Genomic DNA, 23,501 nt, shown 5'->3' on the forward strand with positions numbered 1-23,501 from the left:
TTTTGTTTTATACTGGATAGTAAATGTAGATCAGCAGGTAGCCTTCTTATGTTTATGCCTTTATAATCGTTGCAGGTGGCAATCCTCATTCCATTCCGAAATCGCCATGAACACCTGCCGATCTTCTTCAGGCATCTAATCCCAATGCTCCAGAGACAGCGCTTGGAGTTCTCCTTCTATGTCATTGAACAGGTAACCTGCTTGATAATTTTCTCTAAGTTAATTGATGATTATGGTTTCAGTGTATTACACACAAGCAGACAGGTACGAGACAGTCATGTAATCGCTCCTGTCTGCGCCGATCCACACAGACCGGAGAAGCAGACTGATCTCCTCTACTCGTCGTTTGAACGGGGTTAGGTGAGTATGTATTTTATTAGGCACTACTGGGGCTGTATGAGGTCAGCAATGAAGGCATTATACTGTGGGGGAGCAGCTGTGTGGCATTATACAGCGTGCGGGTAACTATGGGAGACCATATACTGTGTGGAGGGCAGACATGGGGGAATTATAATGTGTGGGGGCAGTGTTGGTATATTATATACAGCAGGCTTGGGGGATAAATCTTAACCCCTTAGTGACCAAGCTTGTTTGGACCTTAATGACCAAGCCAAATTTGTCAAATCTGGTATGTGTGACTTTATCAGAGAATAACTCTGTGAAAGTTTTGAATATCCAAGTAATTCTGACATTGTTTTTTCGTCACATGTTGTACTTTATTTTAGTGGTAAAAGTAGACTGATACGATTTGCGGAAATAACTTAAAAAATAGAAAAATTGAAGAAATTTTGTAAAAATTATCATTTTTCCCTATTTTTAACTGCAATATGTCACATATGTACACACATACTGTACAATTTTTTTTATTAAATATATATTTCCATCTCTTTACTCTATTTTGGCAGCACTTTTGAAAAAAAAAAATAATTTTTGAGCAATTTAGAGGACTTACAAGTTAAGTAATAATTTTATAAATTTTGTAGTACATTTTGTTTTCCTGCACCAAGCCAGGTTTTCATAGGCTCATAGGTGTCAGAATGGTGGAAACCCCCACAAGTGACCCCATTTTGAAAACTAGACCCCTTAAGGTATTTATTAAGGGGTGTTGTAAGTATTTTGACCCCACAGTTTTTTTTGTAAGAATTCATGCAAAGCAGGCATAAAAAAATATAATTTAACTTTTGTAATAAAAGTATCACTTTGAAGACCGATTTCTGTGTAAAGCGACTATAAGAATGAAGAAACACACGCCAAAATCTATCACCCTGTTTCTCCTGTTTTTAAAAATGCCCCCATTGTGACCCTAATGCGTTGCCTGGACACACAGCAGGGCCCGAAAGAAAGGGAGCACCCGGAGGCTTTCAGGACTCCTATTTTGCTTGAAAATGTTTTAGGCCCCACTGTACATTTGGAGAGGTTTTGAACTACCAGAACGATAGAAACTCCCCATAAACGACCCCATTTAGAAAACTAGACCCCTTAAGGTATTTATCTAGGGGTGTAGTGAGTATTTTGACCCCACAGTTTTTTGCTAAATTTAATGCATAGCAGGTGAAAAAAAATAAAAATTCACTTTTTTAATAAAAGTATCACTTTGAAGACCGATTTCTGTGTAAAGCGACCATAAGAATGAAGAAACACACCCCAAAATCTATCACCCTGTTTCTCCTGTTTTCAAAAATGCCCCCATTGTGACTCTAATGCATTGCCTGGACACACAGCAGGGCTTGAAAGGAAGGGAGCACCCAGAGGCTTTCAGGACTCATATTTTGCTTGAAAATGTTTTAGGCCCCACTGTACATTTGGAGAGGTTTTGAACTACCAGAACGATAGAAACTCCCCATAAACGACCCCATTTAGAAAACTAGACCCCTTAAGGTATTTATCTAGGGGTGTAGTGAGTATTTTGACCCCACAGTTTTTTGCTAAATTTAATGCATAGCTGGTGAAATAAAATAAAAAAAACACTTTTTATATAAAAGTATCACTTTGAAGACCAATTTCTTTGTAAAGCGAACATGAAAATGAAGAAACACACCCCAAAATCTATCACCCTGTTTCTCCTGTTTTCAAAAATACTCTCATTGTTGCCATAATCTGCTTATTAGACCTGTGGCTGGGCCAAAAAGAGAGGGAGCACCCTTTGGCTTTCAGGGCACAATTGAATAAATTCTAGGCCCCATATCATGCATTTAGAGGCATTGAGCTGCCTGAACAAAAAAAAACCACGCAGAAATGACCCCATTTTAAAAACTAAACCCCTAAAGGTATTCATCTAGTGGTGTAGTGGGCATGCGGACCAAAAATTTTTTAAATGAGGAAATAATGGGTATCATTTCAGACACTATGGGTATATAATGTTTTCTTCAAGCTTTTATTACGTTTCCACATGAAATAGAGGAGACGTGGTAGAAGGTTATTTTGTTAGAAATACGCCACATTAATAAATTTGTGCGGCACAGAGTAGAAGTGAAGCCGTGTATTCATATCGGATGCATGTCGCTATAGACGTATTTGCCTGTACTTATGACTATGTCTTGCTGAAGAAGCAGTTGGTGCCATTATGATGTCATTGTGGACAGAATTCTGTCCTAATATAAAATCAGTCAGAGAGGAAAAAATAAACTGTACTGGAGTGACGGGCAATATCTTCAAACAAATGGAGGAAAATGTATCCAACTATGTTGCAAACTCGAGTCTGTTCACTAGATAGAAGAACACCTGCAGGGCTGTCATGACAAGCTTTTTTTTTTTCAGTGACTGGTTGTACAACGTCTCTTTAGCTCCATCAATCCTTATGAGGGACGAATGTGCCAAGTGACGCGGTACACCAGAACAGGCCCCTGCCCGGCAAGGTAGGAACCGCTATGTGCACAAAACAACCAATCACCTACAGAATATATAAAAGGACAGTGTCCAAAACCATCTATAGGAACAGTAAAGGATCACTAATCCCCAAAATGATGTCAGTATTTCCAGAAGAACCGTAACAAAGCCCATGGTGTATTGATAAGGAACAGCTCAATTATTAGAGATCCTCCAAATAAAAAAAAAAGATCATGCCCGTATCACGGTACAGAATTAGGAATGTAACAGCTGTATGTGGCAGGACATAGTCATAAGAACAGTCAAAATAAAAAAATTGTGGATGTGGGATTTTGTACTGGACAATTAATTCCAGCACTTGATCACCCACAAATAAATAAAAAAAATCATAAGGGGTAAAATTAGTTTCACGGTCTGAAAAAAATGTGCTCTACAACCTCTCCCACAAGAAATAATCCCTACTTGGAAAGCCCACGAACTAAAAAGAAAATATAAAGAAATTGACTCCCTAAAAAGGCCCCCAACCCATTATTTTTTTTTGTGTTAAATTCTAGTAATTTGCAACCGTGTGAAAGGTTTCGAAACAGGGATAGTTACAAAGGGCTGGTTTTGATGGACACATGGGGCAATAAAAGCGGGTATCCCTCCTCCTGCCATGCCTGCTACATACCCGACACCTTTTTTGGGGATATTTTTGGGTCTCAGTGGAGGGAATAGGGTGTAAAAAGTGGCGCTCTGAAAGCCTGCGCACATCCTCAGATTCGCAGGATTGTGCCGGTATAGTGGACTCAAAAAGGAGATGCTCAATGACCTTCTCCTGAAATTGAAGGAAAGTGAGCGTTCCTTGGGCTTTTTTGAAAATAACAAAACTGTTATAGGTAGCAACCTGGATGAGGTAGATTGCTACCTTTTTGTACCAGGCCTTATTTTTGCGCTTCACCAGGTAAGGCTGAAGCACCTGGTCGGAAAGGTCTACACCCCCCATAAATTTGTTGTAGTCTGTTACACAGACAGGTTTCTGCTTTGCAGTGGTAGCCCCCCTCTCCGTAATTGCCACAGTGGTGTCCGTGTGTACGGTGGACAGCATGTAGACATCCTTCTTGTCGGCCCACTTCACTGCAAGCAATTCCTGACTTGCAAGGGCCATGGATGTTCCCTTTCCCAAACGCCTGGACACCAACTGTTGTGGGAGTCCCACTCTGTTCTTCCGTACTGTCCCACAGGCCCCTGTATTTGCAGCATGGAGGGCTTTATAAAGGGCAACGCTGGTATAAAAATTGTCTGTATAGACGTGGTACCCCTTGTGCAGAAATGGCTCCATTAGGTTCCACACAATTTTGCCAGAGGTGCCAATAGTTTCTGGGCAGCCTGGGGTATAAATTTGGCAGTCCCTGCCTTCATAGATTTTGAAACCGCAGGTGTAACCCGTTGTGCTCTCGCAAACTTTGTACAATTTCACCCCATATCTGGCTCGTTTGGAAGGGATGAATTGACGAAAGGAAAGACGCCCTTTGAAGCTCATGAGCGATTCATCTACTGACAAATTTTTGTCAGGGGTGTACAACTTTAAAAATAAATCATTTAGAAGGGTGATTAATGGCCTTAATTTATTAAGCCGATCATAAGCTGGGTCACTTCTTGGGGGGACTTGGGAATTATCAGTAAAATGCATGAATCGCATTAGGGCCTCATAGCGGTTTCTGGACATCACTGCTGCAAATACAGGGGTAGCGTGGACAGCACTACAAGTCCAGTAGGACCGGACAGAGGGTTTTTTAACCAAACCCATATTGAGGGTAATGCCTAAAAATTTTTTTATTTCTGGGACACTTGTGGGGCTCCACATTCTGGAGTACATAGATGCAGGCTTTTGTAGAACAAACTGCCTAGCATACAGATTAGTCTGCTGGACTATCAAGTCTAGGACCGTATCACATATAAATAAATTAAAAAAATTATAGGGGGTAAAATTTTGGACGTCGACACTAATTCCTGGGGTCGCTTCAAATTGGGGTACTTGGGGGGAAAATGATAGTGCAGGATCCCACATCACGGGAGGGACTGCAACACTCGGCCCTGCACTTGACACCTCTACAGCGACTGACGTATCCACCACCATAGGACTATGGGGTTCAGCGGTGGAATTAGAATAGTCACTGTCACTGTCTGGAACAAATTCTGAAGCGGTGTCTGTTTCGCTTTCAGAAGTGTCGGAACATAGCAAGGCGTAGGCTTGCTCCGCGCTGTACATACGCTGAGACATATTTATAGATGTGTATGTATATATATATATATATATATATATGCCCTATAAGTCCTAACCCTAAAGTAAACCTAAAATCCTAAAAACGACACAAATTTTTTTATTTTTTTTTATATATATATTTTTTTTATATTTTTTTTTTTTTATATAACAGACGTAAAATTAATTCTAAACGGCCCTAAACACGAACGCTAAACTAGCCCTAACCCTAAAGTAACGCTAAACTAACGGTAAACTAGCACTAACGCTAAACTAGCACTAACGCTAAACTAGCACTAACGCTAAACTAGCGCTGACGCTAATCTAGCGCTGACGCTAATATAGATTTGATTATATTATATATATATATATATGTATGTATAAGAACGATGATTTTTTATCACTTTTTTTCTTTCTTCACAGCACAGGACTTAGACTGATTTCTCTCTCCTCTCAGAACAACTACAATGGGAGGAGTGAGAAACACAGCCCATGTCCTGGCTGTGTTTTGAAAATAACTGTCAGTGATCTCTGTGATAGGTTTTATCACAGAGATCACCTGATCAGGGACCAGTCACAACGGTCCCTGATTGTTGCTGTGCCAGATGACGACACAGGTAAGTTATGCAAAGCGCACTCGGGCGCCATTTTGGGGGGGGGGGATCGGACCGGGGGGGGATCGGACCGGGGGGGGGGGGGATCAGACATGAAGGGGAATCGGACGGGGGGGGGGGCGCACTATTTACCCGTTCTCTCTCTCCTCTCTAAGGAGTTATTCCATGAGAGGAGAGAGAAATGGCGATTATCCGCCGGTTTAGCGTGAGCGCCGTGAAATAGCGATTCACGGCGATCACGTGACCAGAGACCACTCGTTATGGTCTCTGGTCGTTGCCCCGAACTCTCAGCTACCTCCGGTAGCTGAGAGAACGGAGCCCCGATCTTTAATTTCGGCGCTACTTTAGGCTAATGCGATCACGTTAAAAGGCGTCGCATTAGCCTAAAGCCCATTAGTGAGGAACGTAAAAAGGCGTACTGTTGGTCACTAAGGGGTTAATAGGGGTCGAGCCAGCCCTATTGTGTGAGTGTGTATGTGTGTGTATATGTATGTATGTATGTATGCGTGCGTGTGGAACGGTACCAGGACTTAAGTAAAGATGAAAACATGGTTGTTTAATTCACCGCAAGTGAGCAACGTTTTGGTTCAACACAGAACCTTTCTGAAGCTTGAGGAAGGTTCTGTGTTTAACCGAAACGTTGCTCACTTGAGGTGAATTAAACAACCATGTTTTCATCTTTACTGAAGTCCTGGCGCCGTTTGGCTTGAAAATTACTCCGGGATAGAAGCCAGAATGTGGCACATGCGGGGGAATAAGCAATAAGCAGATCCACTCTTAATTGATCTTGTATGGTGTACTGTCTTCACTTTACTAGTCTGTGTGAGAGGATCTAGGATGGGATCCAGGAGGAATGCCTTTGAAGTTCACAGTTCTAGTTATCTGAGAAATGTGTGTAGATATAGTTATACATAAAAATGTTTACAGTACTGTTCTAAAGGTCATGGCAAATGGAGCAACAAGAAGTGGTAATATTTATATTATTTTATACTTATGGGGATAGATGGATTCATTCCCATGTATTTTTTAGCTGGAAGGAACACTTTCTTTTACACAGTGGTATCTTGTGGGTGTAGTTTGATATGTGGCACAAAACTGTCTGCAGGAGAGGCTGTGACACGGCGTTAATACTGGGTCTATTTGCCATTAAAGTTACATTTTAAAGGCAGACTAGAAAGAAGGATTTTTGCGCTGAGTGTCGATGATGTTGTGCTCCCATCTGATTGTCAATGTCCTAAACTACATGGATTTCCTGTATTGGTTTGTCATAAAAACCATATGCACATACTAAATTATAAAGTGCTACTGTTCAAACTGGCTCTCCTTTCAATTCAGGTAGTGGTTTTGCACATGAGCCTCATAATTAAAAAAAAAAAAAAAAAAAAAAAAAAAGGCTAGCATCGACATAGCCAGGACCAGTGACCAGAGCAAACAGGTCTTCAGGTTACTAGAATCAATGAACCACTATGCACTTTTCCTGGGAACTTATTCACAGATTAGTATGGTAAGACGGGCTAAGCTTTGTTCTGATTGTGTGGGTGTAAAGCAGGGGTGTGCAACATGTGGCCCAAAGGCCATATGAGGCCCACAATGCCGTTCTGTGTAGCCCCGAGCCATAGAGGGGGCTCCTCTCTGTTTGGCACTCAGGAGAGGAAGTGATGAGGTGTCTGAGCATATTTATGGCTCTTTCTATTGTAGGTTGTGAGTAACTCCCATAAACTACAATGGAGAGAACCGTGCTTATACGTGGTCACCTTGACTCTACCTCATGACCGTGTCGAACAGGGTTGCACTGGATTCCCATTCTTCCAATAAGTGGAAGTCCCAGGCATGTGAAAATCGAATGGAATGCAAATTATTGGAAACTCCATCAGAAGCGGAGTTTCCAGCAATTGTGGAGGAGTTCTTTAATATCATGGATACTTAACCCTGGCGGTTAAAGGAGTACTCCAGCAATTATTTTTTTGCCTATATAGTGCAGCATAGGCTTAAAGCGGCTCTGTCAGCAGATTATAAGTGCCCTATCTCCTACATAATCTGGTCGGCGCTGTAATGTAGATAACAGTGGTTTTTATTTTGAAAAACGATCATTTTTGAGCAAGCTATGAGCAATCTTAGATTTATGCTAATTCGTTTCTTAGTAGACAACTGGGCGTGTTTTTACTTTTTACCAACTAGGCGTTGTACAGAGGAGTGTATGACGCTGACCAATCAGTGACCAATCTGCTTCATACGCTTCTCATTGTTCCAGCCCAGCTTCTTTCACTGCACAATCACACTGTAACAATGGGCTGGGACAATGAGAAGTGTATGACGCTGATTGGTCGCTGATTGGTCAGCATCATACACTCCTCTGTACAACGCCCAGTTGCTAAAAAGTAAAAACACGCCCAGTTGTCTATTAAGAAACAAATTAGCATAAATCTAAGATTGCTCATAACTTGCTCAAAAATGATAGTTTTTCAAAATAAAAACCACTGCTGTTATCTACATTACAGCGCCGATCAGATTATGTAGGAGATAGGGCACTTATAATCTGGTGACAGAGCCTCTTTAAAGCATAATGTAGAGGCTCTTGTGTATGCCTTGTGTATACCTGTTCTAGTGGATGTGCCATTTATGGGTTGTCTGCCATCTTGGTTCTTTCTTCCCCTCTGATATGGCTTAACTAATGCAGACTACATTTCCCATGGTGTGTCTGGCATTGCAGAGGGGACGGAATCTAATCACACTCCACTTGCTCTGCTCTGAGTCCTATCTAAGGGCAGCAAGTAATCGATCAGTGACATATGAACTTCTGTCCTCACACTTCAGTCTCTCTGTGAATTCTATGTGATGCAGCTTCAGCCTCTCTCTTGCTTGTGATACGTTTCTTCATGTCAGTTTTTACACAGGAGGCAGTGAAGAGCACTATCTCATAGACATGCATTGGACTCTCTGCATACAGCACTCACAGATAGTATAGACAGTCAGTGTGAGTCAGGGGGTGTATAACTATGCAGATAATCACTGTATGGACTCCCCTATTATATCACTGCACTCCTGCTCCATTATATTTGGCAGAAATAATCTATTCAGCAGCACTATATGTATGTGGGGGAATATACAGAGAAAGAAGGGCGGAGCTGGGTGGGGAGTGGAGGAGTCTCCGCTGACGGGATGGATTTGATTAGTGATGATGTAATCCTATAGGTCACAGGAAGTCAGCCAGACAGGAGGAAATGACCTCCTGCCTACACATGAGAACACCAAACATTACATCACAGCTTTATGGTAAATAGGGATGTCACGACACCAGAATTTGGTCTTCGATACCGATACTTCTGTAGTATTGTGATTTTCGATCCCAAAACGATACTTTGCCAACAATAATAAAAAAAAAAAGTTCTTCGATTTTCTGATGTGAGGCACGAGGTGTGATGAATTTTGAATGTGCCTCACATTAATAATGATTAACCCCATCATGTTTTTCAGTCATAATGGGTTAATGTGTGAGGTACATGATGGGGTTAATTACTATTAATGAGACACATGGAGGTTAAATTCATCCCACCTCGTGCCCCACAATAAGTGAAATAAAGCCGTTTTAATTTAAATTTTTTACACCGTACACATCAAAGGACGCCCAAAAAAAATATTGTGCAGGTTATTACGGCCGCGCCAATACCGAATGTGTACATTTTATGTATTGAGACTTATTTTAATGTTTATTGCAAAAAAAGGTGTGTGTGTGTGTTTTTGTTTTTACTTTTATTTTTAAACTTTAATGTACTGGCATATATCTATATGCCAGTATATTAGCCTGTGTACGTATAGTACACAGGCAGTTGTTATGACATACCTAAGTATGCCCTAACAGGAAATATGGTCAGACAGTACTGGGGTCCTTCAATGGACCCTGGGCTGTCTGCCCATATATGGTATGTCCCTCGAACTCGTCACAACGAATCCCTGTGACGTGATCCAAGGGGCATCCCCCTTCTCACTTTCCTCTTCAATACTCCGGTCAGCTTTGATCGCAGAATTCAGGGGAATAGCGGCGGAGATAAGAGGTTTCTCTGATGAGGTGATGCGGCCGGCGCTGCACTAATGAGCAGCGGTTCAGGCATTGAAGACAGAACATGGGGGTGTTTTGCAGTGCGTCTGCCATGTTCTGTCTTCAGTGCCGCCGCTTATTAGTGCAGCACTGGCCGCATCACATCATGCTGACCACACGCACTTATCAGGACTCCGGAGCGGGGCAATGGCTGTATCACACGGCTACAGCCCCGTTCTAACTACATTCATGTATTACTGTACTTAGCTGTCCGGCCGCACAGCTTAGTATCGAAATACATGAAATAACGGTATTGAACCGTTTGAGGATGCACTGTATCGAAACAGTATCAAAGTTTCGATGCATCGTGCATCCCTAATGGTAAAGTTTCAGATGCTCCCTTTCTCCTAGTGATGATCACTGTCTTCACCGTCACATTTGGTACTTGTCGCAATCTACTCTTGCCTGATGAAGAGAACTAAGTTTTCTGGAAAGCTTGCTATTTGTCATCCTATTTTCAGTTACCATTAAAAGGGATCAACTACTGAGGACTCTTGATTTATACATTTCCTATCTACTGGCTATCACGGTACAAAGATATTTTTCTATTCCTCTTATATACATTGACATTTTTGGCTTTTGTTACGCATTGTTCAGAGCAGGAAATTGAGGGAGAGAGCTGGAAATGATGCTGAAGGTGAAATACTTCTCTGTAGACCGTTCCTGATGCTGAGTGTAGACTGGTTTGTACTGAAAGACAGGTTCTTAGGGTTTGAATTTATGGAGTTATGTCTCTTCAGCTTCCAGTAAATAGAACAAAGAAGTGTAGTCCACAGACAAACTTTTATTTGACTGTTTTTCAAACCATTGTAATGACTGTAAAGAGAAAAGTCTTCGGTTACGTTATAAACGGACGGATAACGGTGTGTGAAATCCAATACATCATTACTGGTAATGATTGTGAAATTCCTCTTGATCTTCATGCAACAATAAGGATATATTCACATGCGACCGATTTGCTGCAGAAATTTCTGAGTGGGATTTACAGAAATCCTTTCCCATGCTGCAGAAACAACCCCATTCAGATGTATAAAACTGATTTTCAGTCACAGAAATTTTTGTATTAAAAGGGTTGTCTGGTCATGGGGCGGTTTTTCATACTGATGACCTATCCGCAGGATCCGTCATCCGTATGTGATCGGTGGGGATTCTGGTGTCGGACCCCAACCGATCATGTACTGATGACCTATCTTGTGTCTAGGTAATCAGTATGAAAAACCAGCCCATGACCAGACAACCACTTTAAATCTACAGAGTACAAACATGCACTAACAAACTAACTCATTAAGCCTGTTTGGACCCTAATGCCGAAGTAAATCTATTTTAGTTTTTGCGGCTCGATATTTCGTCAGCCATAACTTTTTTTTAATTTGGTTTTTTTCTCGTTGACCTAGCTGTATGAGGATTTATTTTATGCAGGGGGTATAGTAGTTTTTTTTAGGCACTACTCACTTCATAAAAATACATTAGTTTGTAATTAAAAAAAATAATAAAAATAAATAAGTGTGTGTAGCTATATTTATTATTATTTCAAAATTTATTTATACCATTAATGGTTCTCACTAAATAATTGATTTTTCATGTATTTACGACACTGGGATGCCAAAAACGTGTTTTGTTTCTGTTTAACTTATTTGCAGAGACTTCATTTTATACAAAATAATTTATTGTATTTTTAATGTGGACATTTTTTTTTTTAAATTACATTTGTTATAATCCCATGTAGGAATCATTATTTTAAACGTGTAACGTATTAGCGTATTTCTGTATGCTAATACCCTATTCTGTGTGACACAGGCTGCTGCTAGGGAAATACTTAGTATGCCCTAACAGGCCGTGTGCTAGCACAGCCCTAGGGTCCTTTCTAGGTCCCCAGGGCTTACTGTATGGGGGTTGCCCAGTCCCTGATTGCATCACCAGCAATCTCGGTGACCCAATCAAATGGCTAGATTGTCCGGGAATGAAGGTTCTTCTGAGCCCGGCCAATACAGCAAAAGCTATACTGTAATTCTGAGCACCCGCTCCAAGACGGGACACACGTGCAGTGCTTATTCTAAAGTGCTGTAGAATAAAGCCCCCTAATGACCATTGTAAAAAGCCATATCGGTGGTGATTATAAGGTTAAGGGGGTTTTCCCATGAGGGACATTTATGAAATATCCACGGGATATGTCATAAATGTCAGATAGATGCGGGTCCCACCTCTGGGACCCGCACCTATCTCTAGGACGAGGTTTAGGGGGCCTCGTTCTAGAGATAGGTGTGGGTCCCAGAGTTAGGTCTGACGTTTATGACCTATCCTGTGTATACGTCATAAATGTCTCTAATGGGAAAACCCCTTAAAGCATTATTTACCTAGTCCTTTAGGACAGTACGTCTTTTGCTGATTTGGAATAAATTTATCAGGCTCTCAACCATGAGCCACTTTTTATGTAGCACCAACATATTCCCCATCACTGTACACAAAGTGTATCTACTTGCATACATGTTTGCAATGGGCTCATCTGAATGCTGTGTCCCAGGCACACACATACATATACAACAAAGACCAATGTCATAGAAAGCCTGCTGCTCTGTCATTGTGGTTTTGGACTGTGGAAGTAAATCTATGCAGATGTTTACCTGTCTAGTAATGGTAGATAGCCGTGGCTGAGCCACCATACCACCTATAATCCGGTTCTTTGGTTGAATTCCTGTCGTAGCTGTTGGATTATTTACAAATAGCACACACACAAAAAAATTTGTTCTAAGTTCTCTATACTTTGCCCTAAACGGGTTGTTCCACCTTTACATTCATATCCATTGTATAGATAATTCAAAAAAGGACCATGTTTCCCATTTTACCTTCTGTTTAAAAAAAATTTGAACCATTGAAGAGTTGACATTTACTTACATAGTATGGACCCACCTGGTGTTCAAAGTGTATAGCGATGGCATGTTCACCTAAAAATGTAAGTGCTGGTGGTCATACATGTTCAGTCACTCTCCCCACGTTCATGACTCTGCATAGTGATCACCTGTTTACTGCTGATCATCCAATAGAAATAACTTTCTTCCATGCTGGTCAGGGAAGGAGCTGAACCTATGCAGTATCATGGCTTTATAGTGGAGGAGACTCCTCAGCATGTTAGGACTGTAAAGTTCTTCATCCCGAAAGCAGATATGAACCCTGTACGTGTCCACTTACCCCTTGTTGTATTTTCTTAAATTTTCATTGGATTCTAAGGAAGTATATATTGTGGATGTCCCACACTATATATCTTCACCACTCTGAATCCCATGTTACCTATCTGCAGGGAAAGAAGGAAGGGACTATATTGCCAGCTGCCATAGGGGGAAGAGACTGATTCTCCTATCCTAGTGACACAGAATAGCAGTAGCACCAAGGGGACGCAGGGAAGCTAGAAAAAAAAAAAAAAAAAGATGGCCAGTATTTTTTTTAATTTTTGAAATATTGAAAATTTATTTAAATCTCTTTTAATAGCATTGCTGGACTTTTGGTATGAAGATGGTTGATTGGATAAATCCTTTATTACTGTATGAAGTTTTGGTTTACAGTACCATCTACTGGTGGGAATGTAAAAACGTATATCACTGAATATGGGCTCCTTTAGAATAAAACTTGACTTCTAATAAAATAATACAACAAAAAAACAACCGGGATACAGTAAACAGAAGTAAACAAATGAGGAGACACAACTGTGCCGGTCCTCCTACAGATTAAAGAGGCCTATCTCCTACATAATCTGATCAGCGCTGTATTGTAGATAAATGTTTCTTGTTTTTTTTAAATAACGATAATTTTTTAGCAAGTTATGAACAATTTTAGATTTATGCTAATTCGTTTCTTAATGCCCAACTGGGCCATTTTTAACTTTTGACAAAGTGGGCATTATATAGAGAAGTGTATGACGCTGATCAATCGGCGTCATACACTTCTCTCCATTTATACTCACAGCACATCGTGATCTCACCAGGATGCAATGTCTGTTCACACTCCCGACACTTCGGTAAAGTTTCTGTGGGACTTACTCACACAGAAAGATCACGCGAGATCACGCTGTGCTGTCATTCACAGCGTGATCTCGCGAGATCTAGCTGTGCTGTGAGTAAGTCCCACAGAAACTTTACCGAAGTGTCGGAGGTGTGAATAGACATCGCATCCTGGTTGGAGGTGATGTCTATTCGCTCTCAAGACACTTCAGTAAAGTTAATGTGGGTGTATGTGACAGCACAGCGTGATCTCGTGAGTGAAGTGAAACAAGCTGGGCATGAAGGAGAGAAGTGTATGACGCTGATTGGTCAGAGTCATACACTTCTCTTTACAACGCCCACTTGGTCAAAAGTCAAAAAACGCACAGTTAGCATAAATGTAAAATTGTTCAGAACTTGCTCAAAAATGATCGTTTTTCAAAATAAAAACCACTTATCTACATTACAGTGCCTAGCAGATTAGGTAGGGGATAGGGCATTTATAAACTGGTGATAAAGCCTCTTTAATTAACCCCTACCCGCACCACTCAGTAATTATACGTCGTCGCGGGAGGTTACTTCCTGCACGAGGACGTGTAGTTACTGAGTGGTTCCCTGTGCACACTGTCGGCGACAGTGTGAACAGGGAAGTCAGCTGACACTCCACTCTTGCCGGACAGCGGTCCTTTGCCGCTGATTTTGGCAATTAACCCCTTAAATGTGGCGATCGGTTGCGATCACCGCTTTTTAGGGGTTTCTAGCACATCGGCAGACCCCGCTCTGAAATCGCGGGGTTTCTGATGGTTGGTATGGCAACCGGAGGCCGAACAATGGCCTCTGTGTCTGCCATGGACGGAAGCCTATCAGGACCAGCCTCCGGGTGATACTGATAGGCTTCCTGTCAGAGTCACTGGAAGTCACTGTGTCGTTCCCGATGCACACTGTCGGCGACAGTGTGTATCAGGAACCGGGGGGGGGGGGGGGGGGATCAGCTGTTCCTGACAGCTGACACTCCAATTTTTGCAGACCAGCGGCCCATCGCCGCTGATTTAGGCAATTAACTCCTTAAATGCTAAAATCGATTGCGATCGCCACATTTAGGGGGGTTTGTAGCACATCGGCAGCCCCCATGCAGCTGGCTGGTCCTCATAGGCTTACTGTCAGTGACTGTGACGTCACACTGACAGTTGGAATACATTACATTACCTAGGTAGTGTAATGTATTCCAGCAGTGATCAGAGCTGCAGGTAAACAAAAAAGTGTAAAAAGTAGAAGAAAAAAAAGTTGTTTTATAAAAGTGTAAAATGCTACAAAAGAAGGAAAAGAAACAAGTACTCATATTTGGTATCACCGAGTTCGTAACGACCCAAACTATAAAACTGTTATTTTTCCCGCACGGTGAACACCGAAAAAAAAAATAAACTAAAAACTATGCCGGCATCACTATTTTTTGATCACCACCCCTCCCAAGATATAGAATAAAAAGTGATGAAAAAGTCACGTACCAATAAAAATGAACACCTGTCCCGCAAACAACAAGCCCTTACACCGCTTTTTTGACTGTAAAATAAAAGTTATGGCTGTCAGGATATGGCAACACAAAAAATAAATAATTTTATAAAAATGTGATTTTATTGTGCAAACGCTGTAGAACATAAAAAAACCTATATACATATGGTATTGCCGTAATTGTACCACTTGCAGAATAAAGTAAAACTTAATTTATTGCGCACGGTCAACGCCGTAAGAAATAATGAATTTAAAACGCCAACATCGCTGTTTTTTTGGTCACCTTAATAAAAAGTGATCAAGAAGTTATATGTACCATAAAATGGTACCATTAAAAGCTACAGCTCGTCCCGCCAAAAATAAGCCCTCACATGCTCAATCGACCAAAAAAATAAAGTTATGGCTCTCAGAATGTAGTGATACAAAAAACTTTTGGGTTTTAACAAATGGTCTTTTCTATGTAAAAGCTGTAAAATATTTTAAAAAAAACCTATATCAATTTGGTATCACCGTAATTGTATTGAGACGCAGAATAAAGTTAAGTTTTTACCGCACGATGAAAGACTTAAAAACAAAACCAAAAAGCAATGGAGGAATCAGTTTTTTTCAATTTCAGCCCGCAAAGATTTTTTTTTGAGTTTCCCAATACATTATTTGGTACTTTAAATGGTGTCAATAGAAACTACAACTCCTCCTGCAAAAAATAAACCCTCACACCGCTCTATTGACGGAAAAATAAAAACTTTTACATTTATTGTACAGGTTGTTACGGACGTGGCGATACCAAATATGCGTATATTATTTCATGTTTATTGTAAAAGTGTATTTCTGTTTTTTTTTTTTTACTTTTTTATTTTTTATTTAAAAAACAAAAAACAACCCATTTTATATTATTGTGGCATGTTTGCATAGTAATTATTAATGTATGTTCCATTCTATTGATACCTTTTCCTTTTGGGTACCGTGACACAGCTTGTCACTTCCCCAGCAGCTTTTTGCCCACTGGGCAGCACCAAGACGTTTCGCATTTCAAAATGAATAGTCTATATACCTCTTCCTGTTGTAGAGCTAAAACCGTAAGAGTCACTTCTGCTGGGAAGTGTGACATATGAGCTCTAAAGGAGGAATTGGACGTGTGCCATATGTGTATATCAGGGGTATTCCGTGGCAGAAATTAGCTTCAACTGGTTAAACATTCCGCTTGCTGGTCACTGTCCTATATATTGCATGTGCAGAAAAATAACAGAGTGCTGTGACTTAGGATTCTTCAATTGCAGATTAAACACTTTTTAAAGAATTCCAACAAACGTACTAATGAATCTTTGCATTAGTAGTTTAATGCATGCCTTTTATCTATCGATTTATGTAGAAAAAAAGTGCCCACGTTTTCTACTTTTAAAGGCTTATGCAATACTGGGAATGGAGTTGCTTTGGGGGTGTTTAAGTATTTTCCGCTACATTTATATTTTTGAAGTTGCTGTGCATCTCACTCTTGAGCATGATGTGTATGATTACTATTGCACACAGTGATGTTACAGTAATAATCTACTCGGTGATATCACAGAACTGTGACTATAAACTGTGATGTCACTGATGGCTAAGAACCACAGGGAAAATAAACACAACCTCATAATACAAGGATAATGTACCCACTGATGGATGTCACAGGAAAGGGATAAACCGCAATTCTAAAAATAGTGATGTCACCGCTAGTGACCACAGTGTCCCAGCAGGCTAATACAATAATGCACAGTGTGATGTCACAGAAGAGATAATAGATAAAGCATCATAAGACAAGAATACAGGAATATCAAAGTATAGTTCTAATACAGCTGGGAGATAATGGACACCGTTATTTCACAGTATAAGGATAATAAACACACTAATTCCATTATGTCAAAGCCGACAGTTGGCCCCTTCAAATCCTGGTACATCTACAACCTCGTCAGCCCCTATAGGTACAAACACCTGTTTAGGTTCTACATGGTTATAATGCAGTCACTGATCTCTCTGATTGCATCAAATCAATAATACAACCCATATGCGTTTACAGAAAATAACACTGCCCCAGTGTATGTATTGATTATATATAGCAATGTATAAAAAGACCTGAATAAACTACCAGTGCTGCAAGGGGCTGAATTTTCGCATACATCTACTGGTCTTTTTTACACCATACACCGATCATCATAAACAACATTATACATTTATCGTACAGGTTGTTACGGACGTGGTGATACTGAATATGCGTATATTATTTCATGTTTTGGGACTTCTATTTTGAAAAGTTTATTTATTGTAAAAGTATTTTTTTTTTTTTTTTTTGTTTTACAATTCTTTTATTTTTTTTATTAACTTTTTTTTTTTTTTTTTTTTTATCCCATAGAGGGATTTTTTATTTTTGAACTTTAATGTACTGGCATATATCTATATGCCAGTACATTAGCCTGTGTACTGATTGTACACAGGCAGTTGTTAGGGCATACCTAAGTATGCCCTAACAGGAAATATAGGGTCCTTCAGTGGACCCTGGGCTGTCTCCTCATACCAGGTATAGCCATTGATCGCATCACACGGATTTTCTGTGATGCGATCATAGGGGAGACCCCCTTCTCACTTTAGCTTTGAATGCCCTGATCCGCTTTGATCGCGGCATTCAAGGGGTTAACGGCAGAGAGAAGAGGTTTCCCTTCTCTCCGCCGATAGAGCAGGGCTGCGGCTGTGTATTACAGCCGTTGCCCCGCTCATCGTTGGGCGCGGACATTGGCTGTCACACACGACGAGAATACACGTCCTAGTGCGCCAAGTACCCGCCGCTCAGGACGAATATTCTCGTCCTGCGTCGGCAACCAGTTAAGCGCGTTGATTGCATGTACACATTAAAGCTACTTTTTGCTTTTTATCATTTGTGTTAAGTAAACTGATGGATGCATTAGTTTAAACACACAAAATATGTGCCATCCCTGTCTGTTGATGACTGATGAACTTAACATTTTGAAAAGTTTTCCATTTGGCATTTTGTAAGAACTTTTTTATTTGTTTATAGGCCGGTACTCAGACATTCAATCGAGCCATGCTGTTTAATGTTGGGTTTAAAGAAGCCATGAAGGATCGAAAATGGGATTGTGTCGTTTTCCATGATGTGGACCACATTCCTGAAAGCGATAGAAATTATTATGGATGTGGGGAAATGCCACGCCACTTTGCTACAAAACTTGACAAATACATGTACATGTAAGTAGTTTTCTTTTTCACCCATACATTTGAAAAAAAACAACCAGTGCCTTCATTTCTGAACCATACATTATCATACTTAACTGTTTACTTGTCAATAATAAGTCTGTATTTTGCAAACGGACATTACTTTTCTGTTAATCTAGCTCGCCTATGTCAATTTATGTAGAAACCGTAAAGGGATTTTCCCACGAAGGACATTTCTGACATATCCACAGGATATGTCATAAATGTCAGATGCGGGTCCCACCTATCTCTAGAACTGGGCCCCTAAATTCCGTACTACCTCTTTGTGTGTCTGCTGATTTCCGACCATGAAGATGAAAACCGCATACCCCACTAAGCTACGCTGTTTTCGTAAGCCCCATAGAATTGAATGGTAGTTACGGAAACCGCATAGCTCGCATGCTACTCTGCTTCCGTAACTGCTATTCACTACTATGGGATTCACGGAAACAGCGTAGCTCCGCGAGCTACGCTGTTTTCGTAACCTCCGACCATACAGTCAGGAAGTGGCCGAGAGTCCGTGATAGCAGACAAAGCTAGAACGGGGATCCGCATCTATCTGACATTTATGACCTATCCCGTGGATATGTTCTAAATGTCCCTTGTGGTAAAACCCCTTCAAGGCTCTACACATCAAATTTAGGAGAACCGTTCTCCTTTGTCTTTTTGATCAAAAGGATGATTGGAACATGGCATGAGGGAGAGGGTTCCTTAGGGAATGTTTTCCCCCTACTTTGCACCATGATCCTTTCCTTCTTTTTTTAACAAGACATATGGGACAACTACATATAAAAGAATATAAAGTGGGCAGCAAATGTTTTGCATAATTTGTCTTATACAATCTTGCAAGCCGATGTTATTTTTGGATGAAGGACCTCTTAAGCTCATAGTAATTGCTTAGTTAGTTATTAGGTCTCTAAACATTGGCTATGATCATACAATGGTATGGGGACCATATTGTGAGAGCTAAGGTTTTGTATCACTTGCAGCTTCACATATACTGTTCCTCAAGCCGTTATGTTCCAAGTAACCAGCAATGAAAGAAAGCTACAAAGCAAGATTGGTAAGCAACTACCCTGCAACTAAACCGATGTTCACAAAAGCAAAAAAAGTTGTCTTTTGGAAATGGCTGGAAGTTGAACAGCCAGGACGACTGTTATTTTTTGTGTAGTATATGAAGAATGTGTTGTAGTCACTGGTCTGCGGGATGCTGCCTGTCAACATTAGTTGCAGTGAAAGTGAAAGTTTTAGGGTTCCTCTTAAAGAGAACCTTTCACCCCCCCCCCCCCCCATACATGTGCAGCATGTAATGGGGAGGCCTGCACAAACCCTGGGGCACTTACTTTTTTTTTCTACCTCCCTCCGTTATTTAGATATCGGTGCCGTTCTATTTGGCGCCTGATATTTAAATAACCCCCTGAACTGTCAACGGGGCATGTACTGGCAAGGGGGCGTGTTACTATGGCTGTGACACTGTCCAATGAGATATGGACAGTGTTACAGCAAGAGCGAGGATAGAGGCGAGAGTGTGCGCGCACGCACGCTCTTGCTCTTCAGCTTTCAAGATCAGTCTTCTGCCGAACTGGCAAGGGGGCGTGTCACTGCTACGGCCAATGTAAGAGCTCTGGAGAGGAGAGCACGCATGCGCGCTCTCATCTCTTCAGCTTTTGTGAGAGATCAGTCTTGTACTTTGTCTGCCGTACTTGCAAGGGGACGTGTCACTGCTACGGACAGTGTAAGAGCTGGGGAGCGCTAGCACTGTCCATAGCAGAGACACGCCCCCTTGTCCGTTCGGCAGAAGACTTATCTTTGAAAGTTTGAGAGCGTGCACACTCCCTCTCCTCGCTCTTGCTCAAACACTTCTCATTGGACAGTGTCACAGCCATAGTAACACGCCTCCTTGTCAATACACGCCCCGTTGACCGTTCAGGGGGTTATTTAAATATCAGGCGCCAAATATAACGGCACCGATATCTAAATAACGGAGGGAGGTAGAAACAAAATGTAAAGTGCCCCAGGGTTTGTGCAGCCCTCCCCATTACATGCTGCACTCAGGTGCACATGTATGATTTTTGCAAATAGCATAATGTTGCATTTCTCAGTTGATAAGTTTCAGGAATGAGTAAAAGTTTCTGATGGGTTACATCAACGCCAAAATATAAATGTTACGTCCCCTAGCTGGAGCTAAAGATCTAAACCCTTAGGCCTCAGGCACACGACCGTAAGGGTTTTTACTGTCCGCAAATACGGATCTGACGGCTACGGATACATATCTTTAGTCGTCCGCAATTACAGAATAGTCCATAGACTTCTCTGGGCAGGTCCATGCCACAATTAATATAACCGAAAAGCACAGCATGGATCTGAACAGCCCAACAGAAGTACCCTGCGGCTGTCAGCAAGCAAGAAATTAATTGATGTGATATGAGCTAGATCCTGGGGCGTGTACCCACATAAGCATCCAAAACATAAATATATAACCTAAAAAAGAAGATGCCTGAAGACTGGAAGTTTATGAAATTGAGAAAATACTTTATTGAAAACAACATATAGACATACTAGAATAAAAAACGAATCCATAAACCAACAGGTTTAAAAGGACATACAAGCCATGCAGCTCATGAGGTAAGTAATATATAAGTATAGATGCATAAAAAATGCCTGGTAATAGACACTATCGCTATGACACTATCGCTATGACAAATGAACTCCTGCCCAACACAGTTGGTATCAACATAGAGTAAAGGAATACATAATGAAATAATTGTTTAAACAGGTATGTGTGAACAAGGCAGAAAGAACATATAGCTAATAAATGAGCGAATTGCGATGGTAGAACGTACCCATAATAAGTCCAGGACTGGATGCACAGCAGTATGTCCACCCCAACGCGCGTTTCGGCGCTAATGCCTTCGTCTGGGGGTAATGCTGGACAATGTGCGTGTCACTTTAAAAAGGGGAAACCAACCAATAGTAACAGAGTATCCGAAATGAGGGGTCCCGGGAATGAGAAATATATACACATACCTCGCTGTCTAAATACAGGTCGCTGCCTCGAGGTGAAGCAAGATGGCCGCGCCACCGGAAACACCGCCGATGAGGGGCCGGAATCGGAGACGCGTCACCGCGTCAGCTGACACGGTCACGTGAGTCCGAGATCCGACACGTCACCAGCGATGGAACGGAGGCCCGTCACTCGTCCACCCAAAGGAGCGACACAGCGAGGAAGGGGTAACCCTAGGATACAGAAACAGAATGTATTGGCTGGTATAAGAAATATGAAAGAATATTTAGTGTTTTGGCCGAAATCATCTGTGCAACCATACAAAACATATATTTGATATATTGACATAAATTAATAAACAATTGCAAACAAAGAAGTGTGTATAAGTGCATAGCATAAGAATGGATTACAAAAGCACATCAACACTCCACAACAAAAAGCAATATACATGTGTGTGCCAAAATGACATGTGAAGAATGAAGAATATGTAAGATGTAATGAAAAAAAGGGGGGGAAAGAAAAAACCGTGTGGGTGACATATGTGTATATGTAAAAGTGACAAACAGCACCATCGACAGAAAAAGAAGAAACCATCGTGTGGGGCCATATAAATGTGATAATGAAAAATAAAAATAAGATGAATGAATAAATATAAAACATTAATAAAAATGTAGGTGAAATAAATAAATAAACTAAAATAAAGTGAAGTGTTGGTGCAAATAAATATATAATCATAACAAGAATGAGTGCACATGAAGTATTGTGAAATATAAAATATTAATATTTATTGTGTTAAGAAACATCAAAAGTAATTACAATAGTATAATTGTGATGCATTAAATACAATATTAATTTTTTATGCATCACAATTATACTATTGTAATTACTTTTGATGTTTCTTAACACAATAAATATTAATATTTTATATTTCACAATACTTCATGTGCACTCATTCTTGTTATGATTATATATTTATTTGCACCAACACTTCACTTTATTTTAGTTTATTTATTTATTTCACCTACATTTTTATTAATGTTTTATATTTATTCATTCATCTTATTTTTATTTTTCATTATCACATTTATATGGCCCCACACGATGGTTTCTTCTTTTTCTGTCGATGGTGCGGTTTGTCACTTTTACATATACACATATGTCACCCACACGGTTTTTTCTTTCCCCCCCTTTTTTTCATTACATCTTACATATTCTTCATTCTTCACATGTCATTTTGGCACACACATGTATATTGCTTTTTGTTGTGGAGTGTTGATGTGCTTTTGTAATCCATTCTTATGCTATGCACTTATACACACTTCTTTGTTTGCAATTGTTTATTAATTTATGTCAATATATCAAATATATGTTTTGTATGGTTGCACAGATGATTTCGGCCAAAACACTAAATATTCTTTCATATTTCTTATACCAGCCAATACATTCTGTTTCTGTATCCTAGGGTTACCCCTTCCTCGCTGTGTCGCTCCTTTGGGTGGACGAGTGACGGGCCTCCGTTCCATCGCTGGTGACGTGTCGGATCTCGGACTCACGTGACCGTGTCAGCTGACGCGGTGACGCGTCTCCGATTCCGGCCCCTCATCGGCGGTGTTTCCGGCGGCGCGGCCATCTTGCTTCACCTCGAGGCAGCGACCTGTATTTAGACAGCGAGGTATGTGTATATATTTCTCATTCCCGGGACCCCTCATTTCGGATACTCTGTTACTATTGGTTGGTTTCCCCTTTTTAAAGTGACACGCACATTGTCCAGCATTACCCCCAGACGAAGGCATTAGCGCAGAAACGCGCGTTGGGGTGGACATACTGCTGTGCATCCAGTCCTGGACTTATTATGGGTACGTTCTACCATCGCAATTCGCTCATTTATTAGCTATATGTTCTTTCTGCCTTGTTCACACATACCTGTTTAAACAATTATTTCATTATGTATTCCTTTACTCTATGTTGATACCAACTGTGTTGGGCAGGAGTTCATTTG

General features: G+C 40.8%; 1 protein-coding gene across 1 annotated transcript in view; it reads left to right on the top strand.

Annotated features, from left to right (window-relative positions):
• Positions 1 to 23,501, top strand: part of B4GALT6 (beta-1,4-galactosyltransferase 6) — a 112,310-nt gene that overhangs the window by 69,537 nt on the left and 19,272 nt on the right. Inside the window, exons 5-6 of the mRNA XM_075826310.1 lie at positions 76 to 192; positions 18,305 to 18,492. Of these exons, the coding sequence (XP_075682425.1) occupies positions 76 to 192; positions 18,305 to 18,492 (305 nt within the window). The remainder of the gene's footprint in view (positions 1 to 75; positions 193 to 18,304; positions 18,493 to 23,501) is intronic.

This window comes from Rhinoderma darwinii, chromosome 5 (genome assembly GCF_050947455.1).
Source record: "Rhinoderma darwinii isolate aRhiDar2 chromosome 5, aRhiDar2.hap1, whole genome shotgun sequence".
Lineage (NCBI taxonomy): Eukaryota > Metazoa > Chordata > Amphibia > Anura > Rhinodermatidae > Rhinoderma > Rhinoderma darwinii.